At 37.9% G+C, this 14,050-nt stretch overlaps 1 protein-coding gene across 2 annotated transcripts in view; it reads left to right on the forward strand.

Annotated features, from left to right (window-relative positions):
- LOC104494249 (cytochrome b5 reductase 4) overlaps positions 1 to 10,485 on the forward strand; it is a 32,293-nt gene extending 21,808 nt beyond the window's left edge. For both annotated transcript variants that reach the window (XM_010137057.1, XM_010137058.1), the window contains 6 exons: positions 849 to 989; positions 2,134 to 2,286; positions 2,913 to 3,063; positions 7,989 to 8,075; positions 9,191 to 9,355; positions 10,235 to 10,485. In XM_010137057.1, coding sequence (XP_010135359.1) covers positions 849 to 989; positions 2,134 to 2,286; positions 2,913 to 3,063; positions 7,989 to 8,075; positions 9,191 to 9,355; positions 10,235 to 10,289 — 752 coding nt within the window. In that variant the 3' untranslated portion in view covers positions 10,290 to 10,485. The remainder of the gene's footprint in view (positions 1 to 848; positions 990 to 2,133; positions 2,287 to 2,912; positions 3,064 to 7,988; positions 8,076 to 9,190; positions 9,356 to 10,234) is intronic.
- Positions 10,486 to 14,050: the final 3,565 nt, after the last annotated feature.

A 14,050-nucleotide genomic window follows, 5' to 3' on the forward strand; every position in this document is an offset into this window, starting at 1 on the left:
TTTTGAAAAGTTTTGGTGGAAATACAGACCTTGCGTAGTGATTTTTTAATTTTTTTTTAATTTTTTTTTTTAGTTACCTTTTGACTAGCATTTAGTTCATGCATAGGTTGAAAAGCACTGTTTTAGAAACTCATGTGCTTGCCTCCAAAACAGCTATATCAATGAAAATGCATACAGTACATATGACCTTGCAGTTGATTCCAATAAACACGTGAACATGTAACTGGAGTTCATAATTTCCAGTTACCCAAAGGGCACCAGTTAATGTCTATTTATCAATAATGCTGAAGTGTGCATTGCCTTTGTAGGCACAGATGTTAGTTTCATTTTATGTTGTCTGTAAACATTTAAGTATTGGTATTGAGTACCTGAAAAATGGTCCAAAGCTGTATCAGCCCAATAAATACACGAGTTGCTGGGTGGGTTTAGCTAGTTTGTTACTGAGGACTGTGGTCCTGTATGCTTACCTCTCATTTGTGTTACCCAAACTAGTTTTCGTCTGCATGTAAGTATTGATGCTATGGTTGTATGGTGGATTTAGTGCAGGTGCAATAGTAGTACAGGGGCTTCTGCTTTCCACTATATTTGGGTTTTTTCTACTTCTTCCCAGTCAATGCTGATCACTCACAGATTCAGTCTGTTATGAGCCTAATGTAAGGCTGTGATGAGTCCTTAGCCCAAAATTAGAAAAATAATTATAGTTAATGATACAATAAACATCTGTTTATAGTCTTTTTACATCTGTATATAGTGAAATACATACCTTTCTCCATCTCTTACTAATAAAAGGTGTATAAAAATAGAAAGACAAACTGAGACTCAAGTAACAAGTTAAACCGTGTTTTTAGGACTGTTCTACAGAAAATGCAAGTTGGTGTCTAAGAAGGAAGTTACCCACGACACGAAGCTCTTCTGCTTAATGTTGCCTAAGAGCACACATCTCCGTGTTCCCATGGGGCAGCATGTTTACCTCAAACAAATCATTGCAGGTAAGAAAATTTGAGAATGTAGCCATGGACACATTAACATAAACTCCTTTTCATAGTCTTTGGAGAATGCTGAGTCTGTGACCAGTTATTTGGTTGTAGCTAGAAAGTCTCTGCTTCCAGGTTTACAATCAGTGCTTTATTAAGCAATGAACTGACTGGATAAAATATTGGTGAAAAGCTAACTGTCAAGGTGGCAGGAATTTACTGTTGACCTTCTTGGCTCTTCTTGCAGCTCTCCCCTCTACTGAAGTAGCGCTGTTTATCTTTGAAGGGGGGAAGCTTATTGTGTATGTGTTATGTATGATTAGTCAGTTCCTTTTAGTTTGCAGCTCTTTTGGCATGTGGAGAGTAGTGTTGCAATTTCGCTTTTTTTTTTGTTCCTCTGAGGGATTTGTAGCAGTCATGGTAACACTGCCTTACACTTGAGTTGCAGGACACTAATGATAACATGAGGTTGTGAGGGGAATGCATCTTGAAAAGCATTGTTTAAATGCTATTCTTCAAAATTTTGTAAAGGGCAAACTTAAAATGGGAGGTCAAAAAAATATCCATTTACATTTTTTATGGGTACTTTTGAAAGTTATGCTGGTTGCTGTACTTGCATTGCACTATGTGTGATAGAGACATTTCCCAGAATTTTAAAATCCTTTAACTGTAAACTATTTTGTCTTTTCCCTACCTAAATCTTCGCTGGTGCCCAACTCCTGCGGTCTTTCTATCATTATACAACAGCATTTTGAAATTATAGTGGAAGAAAATACAATCATACAGTACAAAAAAATCTCCTGTTTCAAATTCGAAAAAGTCAAGCTGTGGTACTTAACTAAATGCAAATGTGGCGATTTTCATGTTCTTTAGGGATGACTCTAGATCTTTTCTTCTTGTGTTTTGAATAGCTAAATAGCGTAAAAATAACGTTCTGTACAGTGGCCTGAAGAGTTTAACTCCAAGTGGAAGGCTACTATAATAAGAACTGTTGCAGTGGAAAGTAACATACTCGTGTGAAGGCATGCAGTGGTGTTCCTTTTACGGTATATGCAGATTATTTGTTTATTGATTGTTTATTTTGCTATTTCTTTGCAGTAGTGTTGCTGGACGTAGAGTACCTCCTATTCTTTCACCTACCTTTTTGTCTTCTCTCTAGGGACAGAGGTAGTAAAACCATACACACCTGTATTGCCTTTTTTGCCACTGGATTTCAAAGAACCATCTTGCCATGATGATGCACATATATATTTAATGATTAAAATTTATTCCTGTGGGCTGTTCACACAGGCACTTGACCACCTACAAATTGGTAAGTATATATTGGGATATTTTGTGTTTGGTTTTGCAACTATGGCTTTATCTTTTCAGCTTCGTTGTCTGGGTATTGTGATGTTCTTACTGTTCACCTGCTTAGACATTGGGACGTACTTAGAACTTTTTTTTAAACCTTACTCTTCATGACCGAAATATACAGACTTATCCTCACTATAACTAGGAGTTGTCCATTATGTAGAGCTCTCCTGACTGATCTTCCAGCTGTGTTCAGCTGTTCAGATATATCAACTACATTACATTACACATTACAGTCGATTGCTTTGATTGCATATACTCTTAGAACAACTTTTTGTACTGTCAAAGAAAGCTAGGTCTATTTTATTAATAAGACTTAAGATGCGCTTCCTTTTCTGTTTCAGATATGGAGGTAGATTTTTAACATTCACGAATGTTTGTGTACTCATAGCGTAAAATCCATTAAGACAAGGCATTTTAATTGAACATCTAGTATTTTGACAAGAATGATCCTTGTGTAAAATGTATAGTACTTTTCTGAAAGGAACCCTTATTCTACAAAGATGAAATCAGTATGAAAAGACCTTTAAAAAATCAGAGTACTAATAAGGTTTACCATTCTATTTTATTATTTTTTTTATAAAGGAGACTATATTTCTGTCAGCAGTCCTGAGGGTAACTTGAAGAAGTCACAGATTCAGACTTCAGAAGAACTCTTTTTATTAGCAGCAGGCACTGGCTTCACACCAATGGTTAAGCTGCTGAATTTTACTCTGACTGAAGTTAGTTGCCTCCGGTATGTACGCTTCTTATGATTTAACCCCAAGCTAGAGTAATCCGTAAGAAGGATGAAATGTAAATGGGCAAGCATCAGTGTTAATAAAACAACTAGCAAAATAAAATGGTATGAAAGCATTTTTCTTCAACTTATGCCAAAAGCTGGCATGCTTTAGTGAAGAGTCTGTCAGAGTCTTCGGGAACTTACACATATTTGGTTATCGGCTACCATGAACAGACTCGTTTGCATTTTGGATTTTAGTTGTTACACAAAAGAGCTCACCAACTAGAAAATCTGAGGGTTGGTTTTTTTTTTGAAATTAGCTTTGCATTTGAATGCCTTTTTTAAATATTGAAATATTTTAATGTAGATATTGCTTTTTGGACTGAGGAGGTTTACAGCTGTTTGGTTATGGCTTCTCTTTCATCTGTTAGAATAGCTGGCGACCTTCTATATTTGTTTCACCTGCTAAGCAACAGTAACACAGTTTTACCAGATGAGTTCCAGTTTTCACAAGAGTGTGACTTATGTAAGCATAGCATTAAGTTTATTCAAATGTATATAAAGGTGTGTGTTGCATGTGCATTCTACACTCTGCTTGTAAAATCTACAGAAGAAATCGTTACTTGTTCTTGGTTAAGTGAGTAGGTTGTTTTGGCCTCTTATGTCCTTCAGAACTCCAGAACTAATACTTCTGCTTGATGCGATTGTCCATTTAAAACTGTAAGAGAGTACGCAATAGCTCAACTTGAAAAAGGAAATGCAAATAGTTACTGTAGGGGGATCCTTTGATAGAGTTGGGGTGTGATTGCATTGCTTTTAGCAAAAATCTTTCTGTGGAATCACATCTCAGAGAATTTCTTGGCAAATTATGTTTTTGTCAATGTGCATTATTGTAATTCAGGAGAGTATAAAAATGAAGAATATACCTGAACTTGATTCTCTTCAAAGCTGTTGCAGAGGACAGTTGCTACTGTTTTCCTGTAATTTTTGAATTTGGACTCTTGAAATAGAGATTAATTTCTAATACTGAGTTTTGTTCAATATAAGCACAGGATGTTTTGGTTCATTACATCTTTATGAAACACGTTTTGAAGCAACGTAGATTAATTGGACACTAGTCTTCACAGTAAAGCTAAAAAGGATGACATGTACTCCAGAAGTCTGTTTACAGAAGAAAAATCTAAACCCAGACATTATTCTTGCATTGTTTATTATTCAGCAATTACATATAATCCTGTTTTGTGAGCAGAGAGTCTGTATACTCTTTGGCTCTGCCAAACTGCACTGTATTGTTAGTAGCAAATAACAAGTGGCTAGCTGGCTTTGTGAATCCAAAAGATAAATCTATCTTCTGGCAAATGCTTGGGAAACACTAAGTGAATTTGGAATTTTTTTTTTTTCTTGAGGTGCAAACTAGTATGTCAGGTAAAGGTAGTTGTGAGAATATGAAAGCAGAACTAAGGAGAAAATAGTAAAAGATGCAAATCCTGATGTTTTGTCCTTAGCCAGAATAAACAGAGTAGGTAACACGAGTGAAAAGACTACCTCTGCACAGATAGTGTTTGTATCTACCCTGACCTTGAAAGATGACCAGAATGGTTTAACTTTCTTCAGCACAGTTTCTTACAGGAACTCAGTACTTACAGTTAGCTTAGGATGCAGCAACATCTGTTTTCTTACTAGTTGAAGTAAATTAATTTTTCTTTCTTGCCATAGAGACTTGTTGGTGTTGGGATGACCTGATCTTGTGCAGGTTCCGTTTATACACAGACACTTAAAGCTTTGTTTTTCTGACTGCTCTAGGCAACTTAGTTTCTTGGCGTTGTATTGGCTCTTTAACCCTTCCTTTCTCTTTTGGGAAAATATTACAAGAGTGTCTTTAATATATATGTGTGTGTTTGTTTATATGTATACTATTTATATACATGAGGTTATGCATTTATATAAAAAATAGAAATATAATTTACTGTGAAAAGTCATGATTGCCATAAACTTGGATTACGTGCAGCAGAACATGAATTGCAGGAAGTTGAGGAAGGATCTGAATAATGACTGGTTTATGACCTGAGGCTGCTTCTGCATCCTCTGTGTGTAGTGCTTGGTGAGTGCTGCTCTGAACTTCCAGGGCTGCACTGTGAATGCTGGAGAATTTTGCTGTGATATAAGGGGCTTTGATGATTGGATTTCCAGTCTTACTGTCTAGCCAGAGACTCCCTATTATTGTCTGAGTCTGTGATTTCTTGCCTACAGTAAATGTGGAGAACAATTTCTTCTCTTCCTGTCTTGCTTTTCCTTCAGCCTTGTTTCTTCTCTTACAGGCCAAATTGTATTTGGCCAGAGTATTACTTTAAAAAGAGTATCAGTCCTCTGTGCTGTTTTTTTCCTTTTTAAGATGAGGGTTTTATTCCTTTTTTTACTTTGGTGTGACTGAAATCAGGTGGGTACGTTTCTTCAAGAAGACTGAGGCACAAAGGCACTCAATACTAGGTAGAGGGCTAATGCTCTTCTCAAAGAAGTATAGGATGCTTCTTGTCTATCCTTGATTCTCCTTGATAGTTGTATCTTGTTCTGTCTCCAGCTTTTTATTTCAAATAAAAAGCGAATATGTTCTCATATTCGCTTTTAATATAGTCTCCCACTTTCTTCATCATTCTTGTTTTGAAGGTGTTTTTGTAACTTTTTTAATTTCCTCTTCTGTGTTAAAATCCTGTAAGGGTTTCTAACTCCACTATCTGTAAAGCATACCAGTTTTTTCGAGTATATTAAAATCTGCATCCCCTGAAAAGGTTTGAGTGTGTTAGATTCTCCTTATTTCCTTCCAAAGGGCTGATGAAGTTTCTCATTTTTTATCTGAACTTCTGTTATCGTTCTCTCAACCAGCTCCTCTGTACTGGTGGGGATCGTATCGAAATCTCTACCTCTTCATTTTAGCTGTTTTCTCTCTCATTTCTAGCAAAACTGTTACCAGTTCATTCCAAGTTTGAGGGTTTTCTGTTCTCTTTAGTTCTGAGTACTGAGCAATATTGCAGCAGATATGTTTATCTGCACTGGGCAGTATCAGTGAGGGTGACTCAAAGCATTGTTCTCAAAAAACCCGTTTTCTACCTTTGTGACCAGTGAACAAAATGTGTAGCTTTCTACGCACTTTTTGCCCACCTGAATAACACTTAATCCTGTGTTGCACTACGCCAGCTGTGACAGCACTACATTCTTGAAGTGAGCTTTATTTTCCATGTTTTCAGGGAAGTGGGCCCTGGGAAGCACCTAAGAAATCTAGACTTTTGACATGTGATAGCTTCTGAATGAGATGCAGCATAGCTGATTTGCAGCTATTTGTTCTAGAGCAGGCAAGTTCTCCAAAGCTTGTATGTTGTAACTTCCTTTGTGTTGTAATGCATCTGGAACTTCTTTCTCTCAATAACACTCCTGATGATGTGTGTTACATACAGCAGTGATACCTCAGTTTTGTATTTTGGCAGCAGAGAATGAACGTGCTTCTTATAAGTAGAATATGATCCCTTAATGTTGGCATCCGATGTAGCTTGTAAGAGATCTTGTGGTATTTTGAAGCAACACCAAACTGCGAAAGGGGGGAAAAGGTTAGAAGTCAGAAAAATGCATTATCTTCAGACTGGGGAAATACAGGCTTTTAAATTGCAGCTGAAGAGCAGCTGGCGATCAGGAACTCTCTGCAGAAGGCCTAGCATGTGATGCACGTGTGAAAGATGGCTCTCTGCAAGGTACAGAGGAGGGTGTGATGGGAACTAATAGTTTCAGCGCAGCATCATATAATCATAGTGTCTGGTGCTAGTCTCTTAGAAGCAAGGTCAGCTGTACTTAAAAGGGACGCTGGGTAGTGGAGTGCCATGTTATGGCACTGGAATTGCAGGGCTGTGTGGTGTGCAGGACCAAGAGGTTTAGCTAACACGTACCCATGTGGTTCTACATATGTTTGTGTCATATATCCCAGTGCTCCAGCTTCCTGTGGGCACGGTACTGAACTTACCACTTCTGGCACCACAGCAACGTGCTCTCTCGGCTCAGAGATGTGCCTAAGGAGAAAAAACAACAGTCACTTAAAGCCCTGTGGGGTGCAGTTCAGGAACTGCTTTGCGTTTAACAGCACATCATCTGTCTTACACCAGTTGTCCCCAGGGTATTAGTTGGTCGTTAGCCATAAAGATACACCTTCATCAAAAAGGAAATTCTGTTTTGTAAAGTCAGGGGGTTTTGTGTTTTATCCCCACTGGAGCATAAAAATCAGAAAAGATAATAGTACTAACCTTACTGACAGAGCATTTGTTTTTTTATGTGATCTGGCAAATATAATGCTTCTAAACGGTAGTTTTCCAGGTAAATAGGTTTTATAAATCAACAAATAAAGTAGGAATAAGATAACCTGGAACAGAACTGTAGTTTGCTCTTCAAGTTAGGAATTAATTTTCTCTTACTTCTGTGTGTTTAGATACCACCTTTTTGAAAATAATATTGATGTAACCTTCTTGAAATCACAGTTTCACCTGTACGGGGGGATGTACGTAATACTAAAAAAGTGTACAGAGTTCATATACCAGCTATTAATTGTAGTGATCAAACAATATTGAGAAACCACTGGTTAAAACTTGACAAGCTATATTGTAATTTCATTTAATTCTTAGTGACTTCAAGAAACTTTAGTTTCTTAGCAGAGCACTTCCTGAACTAGAGGCTGCAACTGCAGACAGGGTTTAAAGAGAGGGCACAAGTCCAACTTCCAGGTACAGCAAGAAATGATCTATACTGGGTTAGTAGCAAAAAGATTTGAGGATTGCAGAGTTGCAAAAACCCAACCAAACGTAGAGTGTAAGTAAAAGGCTTCCATATAAGGCAGTAAGATCTGATTGTCCGACGTGTTTGAAATACAGAAATAATCTGCAGCTAGTTTTTTTTCTTTTTTTAAGTACAGTGAAGCTGATCTTCTTCAACAAAACAGAAGATGACATATTTTGGAGAAATCAACTAGAGCAATTAGCTCTTAAAGATGAAAGGTATTTAAAAGCCTTGTGAAGAACAACTTGTACCATCCCAGTGAACAGGAGAACAAGTCTTGGGGCTTAGACTAACTGTACGGCTTTGGCTGCACAGAGACACATCCTGATTCTGGAAACTCTTAGCTAAGAACTTAATGAGACTAGGGAGTGGAAGGAGATGTGCTTGTACTGGCAGAGATGCACAGCAGCAGGCTATGTCATTATCTTCTGTAGGTCCCACAGGAAGCCAAGGATGTGACTTGCTAGTGTTTAATAGATATTTATTGGAGATGATACATTAGATAAGATTATCTGAGCAGCTTTTCGAAGGTGAAAAAAATTAGCCTTAGCAATAGAAGATACAGATATGCAAAGAGAAGCACAGAAGTGATACTTTCATTTTTATTTTATTTAAAATGCACTAGTGCACATGTATTGTCAACTTAGTTTAGCAGACCGTAGTTCTGTCAGGAGACATTGGAATATCATGTTGGCTTTTAATTCCTATGCTTCTATCACTAAGTAAATCGTCACTACCTGGATTTTACATGATAGAAGTACATTTTGTTTAAGCTTTTTTAATTCTTGGTTGAAAATGTATGAACAAATTAATTTCACTTGTTCCTTCACAAGACTGAAGTGAAGAATCAATATTATTTCATAACCTGGTGATGTCTGGCACATTCAAAGCTTCATAGTCTAGACATTGTGCAAATTTACAGTAAAAACACTTTTCTCCTTTCGGTAGGGGCTCAGATACACCAGTGTTTGTTTTTTACTCAGATTGGGCTAAGCACTCTTACTTCACTGCATGATTGTTGAGCTACACCAACCTTTGTAAAATCTGTGCTTTTGTATCTTAATTAGTACCAGCTTTTTAGGGTGAAATATACAGCTAAAATTTTTAAGATTGAAAGATTTGGTTAAATAATTAAATACACCGTACAGGAGGTGATTTGAATGACTTGGTTGGTGGAAACAACTAAATGTCTGTGAGAGTTGATGCTGAGCAGTCATAGCTGGGCAGAACAGGAAAGTAGTTGTAGGAAACATCAGTGTTTCTGTCACTAGCATTTTATGTAGCAGATTTCTAATTGGAGGCAATATTTATGAAATATTATTCTGCTTATCAGGTTTGAGGTTCAGTTCATTCTTTCACAACCAACAAAGGACTGGATGGGTAAACAGGGAAAGATTTCTTCAGCTCTTCTCTCTGAGTTTGTGAAAAGAAGCAGAAGAGACTCAAAAGTGCTTATCTGCATCTGTGGGCCAACACCTTTTACAGAACAAGGCGTACAGTGAGTATTTTAAATGATGAACTAGAGAATGAGAAATTTTTAAAAATTTGATCACCTAACCCTCTATAGTGTTTCTGACTTGGTAGTCTTTCAAAAACAGCCTTAGGTTCTCAGCTTTGGAAGAAAAATTTCTTGCAAAGAAACAAACACCTGGCATCATACTTGAGTATCTTTAGTGTGTAGCTAAGTAAATATCAGCAATATATAAATTTCCTGAACTCTAGTAAGCGGTCCAAAACTTTTTAAGAGCATCTCTTTAACGAGGACCCCTTTTTCTTAAGGTTTTAAATGTTGCTTTCAGTTTGTTGACAGAAAAGTTGCTATAATAAGAAATAAGCTTTCTGTGTTCATGTTAGCTTGACAAATTAAGTTACAAAAAGTAAAATTCAAAATAGTTGTTCCATCACAAGCGCTTCTCTCTTTTTAATTAATCCATTTATTTGTGTATGTACCTAATACTTCCCTTATTTTATGTGCCATATATTTAAAGATAAAAGGCCCTCTAACTTTTTCTTGCCCAGCTTCAAAATATTGAACCAATATGGACATGACTTGCATTTCTGCAGCCCTGCTGAAGCCAAATGCATGGATCTAATGGAAGGTGGAATTGGCCATAGTCGTGCTACCTCCTGAGAAATCTGACAAAATTCAAATGATACCTGTATTTATTGTTAGAAATTTTTCCAGTATCCTAAAAGATCATGTAGTATATATGAGCTCCTGGGTGTGAATTGTTTTCTAAATGTGTTTGCAAAGGTAAACTTCACTGTGCATGTCTAAATAAAAAAGATAGTGGTGCTGAAGTTATGCTTCAGCTGTGTCTCTGGTGAGTTTCGGGTTCCAAATACTAATGTTACGCACTTGATTTCTGACTTTCAGATATCTGAAGGATCTTGGATACTCTCAAGAAGAGATACACGCTTTTACTGCCTAAACCCATACGAGGATACCAATGTTTGTTTGTACAATTCCATCTCACTTATTTACCTTCATGAATTTAAATAAGTGAGAAGCAATTTTGTAAGACTTGTGATTTCACTCTTGGTACCAAACTGTTTCTCGGAAGAAGTATATCTTTGAAAAAAATTTATACTGTGTTTTATCTTGGTTTTGTAAATATTTTTTCTAATACTTAAGACATCCAGGGTATTAATTTATTGTAGAGGCAAGCAAAAATGTATAGTATACATTATGTAAGATATTTCACATTGTTAGTTCATGAGTCTTCTTAAAATTATGGCAAGCACTGATTTAGGTTTTATCTTGAAAAAACGTATTATTTCTTATTGTAAAAAGTCTTGAGCAATACTGTCTGAAATAAAATACTGCACTGTAACTCAGGTAACTGGTCATTGAAAAATGTTCTTTTTCATCTTTTATCTCTATTTGACTTTCAAGTGATTGAGAAACATTTTTGGCTTTGTAAACGAAGAATACCTTTGGTAAAATATAAAATGTACATCAAATAAAAATTACATTATGCATTTTTGTAAATGTTTTGTATGTTCAGTTTATAATGTCATACAGGAAGGTTCGCACAAGCTTAGGACACCAGCTGAGAACTCAGAACAGAGTCGTGGTCTCCCACAAAACCTTCTGTGTGACCTCACTGATACCAGGCGTCCGTTGTCATGAGACATTCTGAGGGTAAAAACATGGCAATTATGGCCTGAATGTACCAGGGTAAGGACCACAGAAGTACCTAAAAGTATTTGTCAGGTTGCAGTTTTATTAAGTGAGGTTATTTGAATGACGGGGGGGTTTACTCTGTTATTAGAAGGGTATTATCATGAGGGAGTAATCTGCTACCTAACAGTAGTTTGGAGAAAAAAAACGGCAAAGCAGCTACCCCTGATTCTAGATGTTAGAAATACCTGTAGGCATTGTTTCGTATGACATCTAGTAACTGTTTACATCCTCCTGTTGTGTTGAGTGGGTATTTCTTCCTCCTAAGAAGCCAGGCTTACGGTTGTGGCTTTAATATTTCAGCATGCAAAATGTTTTAATAATATCCTTTGAAAAGGTTAAATTGCTATCTGACAGTGACCGGCTGTGCTAAACTGAGCTGTCATCTCTTCAGTGCCCTCTCGTTTATTGGGCTTGAAGTTAGAAAAGGATCTGGTTGTCAGTTATTGCCCATAGGTCACAAGTTTTTTCAGAAGAGACAGTAGTAATGTCATAATTTTGTCATCGAGAAGGATCTACATGTTATCAGTTCCAATTTTGCAATGCATTATTTGTGGAGATCTGTACTATGAAGATTTCTGTTCTCTTGAGCAGAAATATCAATACTGTCCTGGAAAAACAAAACACTCATTGAATATTCTTATTTCTTTTGCCACAAATGCAAGATTACTGCGGTGACTTAAAAAATTACATTTGGGTGTTAATGACTAAACCTTACATCTTCCATAGGATACTGAGGAAATTCTCATGTTCCGGTCACTCGAGATCTGATGGGACAGTCTCCCGAATAAAAGAATTTTATTAATTGCCTCCCTCTCAGGTTGGCAAAGATTACTTTGCCAATATCCTGCCCTAAATCTGCCTTTATGCAGAAGGACAAAAGAATGTGTTTTGTGTAAGTAACTGTTGTGACACAGTACATGAATGACTATCCTTTGCCTTAAGATATGGCACATTTGTCAATAGATGCAATGGCTGATGACTTCTGGAATGCTTCATGCAGTCCAGGTGGTGATCGTGCATGTGGAACTTGTCTGGGAGCTTGTGAGGTCTGCAATTAGTGTGCATCCGCTTTGGTTTCCGAAAGTTGTTTCCGATCTGGTGTACTGTTGGTAAGTACTGTTTACTGTTGCAGCTTGAAGGAAGTTGTGCTCTCAAAGTAGGACTGTCATCCCGAAGCAAGAAAGGCCCTGATGCGATCGGTTATGTTCAGTGTCATAAGGCACGTGGATCTTAAATACCTTAAATGCGAAGCAAGGAAAGAAAGCAAATCGATAGCTGCCCTTGCAAATCTAAGAAAATGTGCAGAGGTGGTTCCTCCAGGTCAGATCTTCATGGGGTTGGAGTAAGCTTCCTGGATCTTGGGTTGCATCTGTCCACAAGGAAAAGAGAAGTCTGTTTCCAGGGCTTGTTGAAATTGTATTTTTCCTGGAAATACAAATACTCAACCACAGATGGAGTAATACTGAGATGCTGGTATTACTGATGAGGAGCAAAAGGTGACTGTGACATGCAAAAGAGACATCCTTGGTGGTCTCAATAGGCAGATGTTTTATTTTTTAAAACTTGAATGCTCGCTCTTGGTAGTTTGATTCTTTCAGTGTCAGTCACTAACAAGTACTGAATTCACAAGTGTTTCTGTTCATAAAAATGGAATATGTAAATCTGGCCTAGTGAAGGGGAGAGGGTGGGGATTCCTGCACAAGATTGTTCATGAATCAACATGAAGTTGTCATTTGGACCAGTACGCTGGGGAGAGAAAAAGGCTGATGATCCTGAGGTGCAACATATTGAGCATTAAATAGTGAGCAAGTGTTTCTGCTCTTTTGGGGTGATCGTAGAACTGTGATCATCCCGACCCATCAATCATGAAAGGTACCTTCAAGACCATCTAGTTCTCACTTCCCAAGATCAGGTTACTCAAAGCCCTATCCAGCTCGGCCTTAAACATTTCCAGGGGTGAGGCATCCACAGCTTCTCTGGGCAACCTGTTCCAGTGCCTCACCACCTCACAGAAAAGAATTTCTTCCTCATATCTAATCTAAATCTGCCCTCTTTCAGTTTTAAACCGTGACCCACTGTCCTATCACTACAGTCTCTGATAAAGAGTCCCTCCCCATCTCTTCTGAAGGCCCCCTACTGGAAGGCCACTATAAGGTCTTCCTGCAGCCTTCTTTTCTCCAGGCTTAATCCCCCAACTCTCTCAGCCTTTCTTCATAGGAGAGGTGCTCCAGCCCCCTGATGATCTTCATGGCCCTCACCTGGACTCACTTCAACAAGTTGCTGTCCTTCTTATGCTGGGGCCCCGGAACTGAACGCAGTACTTCATGTGGAGTCTCTCAAGAGCAGAGTAGAGGGGGAGAATCATGGCCTTTGACCTGCTGGCCACGTTCCTTTTGATGCAGCGCAGGGTACAGTTGGCTTTCTGGGCTGCAGTTGCACATTGCTCATCACGCTGAGCTTCTTGTCAACCAATACCCCAAAGGCTGCTCTCGATCCACTCATTGCCCCACCTGTGTTTGTGCTTGGAATTGCCCTGACCCATGTGCAGGACCTTGCACCTGGCCCTGTTGAACTTCATGAGCTCAAACAGACTTGTCAAACTGTCTGTTTTAAGTAATACAGAACTTGTATTCTTATGCTTCATAGTTTGGTATTTTGACTGTCACAAATTATAATCAATTAGTGTGAGCAACTTAATTTGTTCTCATTTTTTGGTAGATGAAGTATTTATTTAAAGTATCTGCGCTACAATTGTGCTGTGGTGACATCTAGTTCTCAACAAGTACCTAAGGCTACATTGCAGCTTCTGGTGGCTGTATTCTGTGGGGGGGTTTGTTACAGAAGAGATCAATACCTTCTGGAAGTTAAAAAAATACATACTTATATCCAATATTTGTAACTGATGTTTCCTTAGCTAGATTGCTCTCCTATGGTGTAAGTATTTAAGAATTTGCACATCTCTGTGGATGCGACATGTTTATTTCCTGAGAAATGGCGGGGGGGGGG

The sequence above is a fragment of the Buceros rhinoceros genome, unplaced genomic scaffold (assembly GCF_000710305.1).
Source record: "Buceros rhinoceros silvestris isolate BGI_N320 unplaced genomic scaffold, ASM71030v1 scaffold3225, whole genome shotgun sequence".
In the NCBI taxonomy this organism is placed as follows: Eukaryota; Metazoa; Chordata; class Aves; order Bucerotiformes; family Bucerotidae; genus Buceros; species Buceros rhinoceros.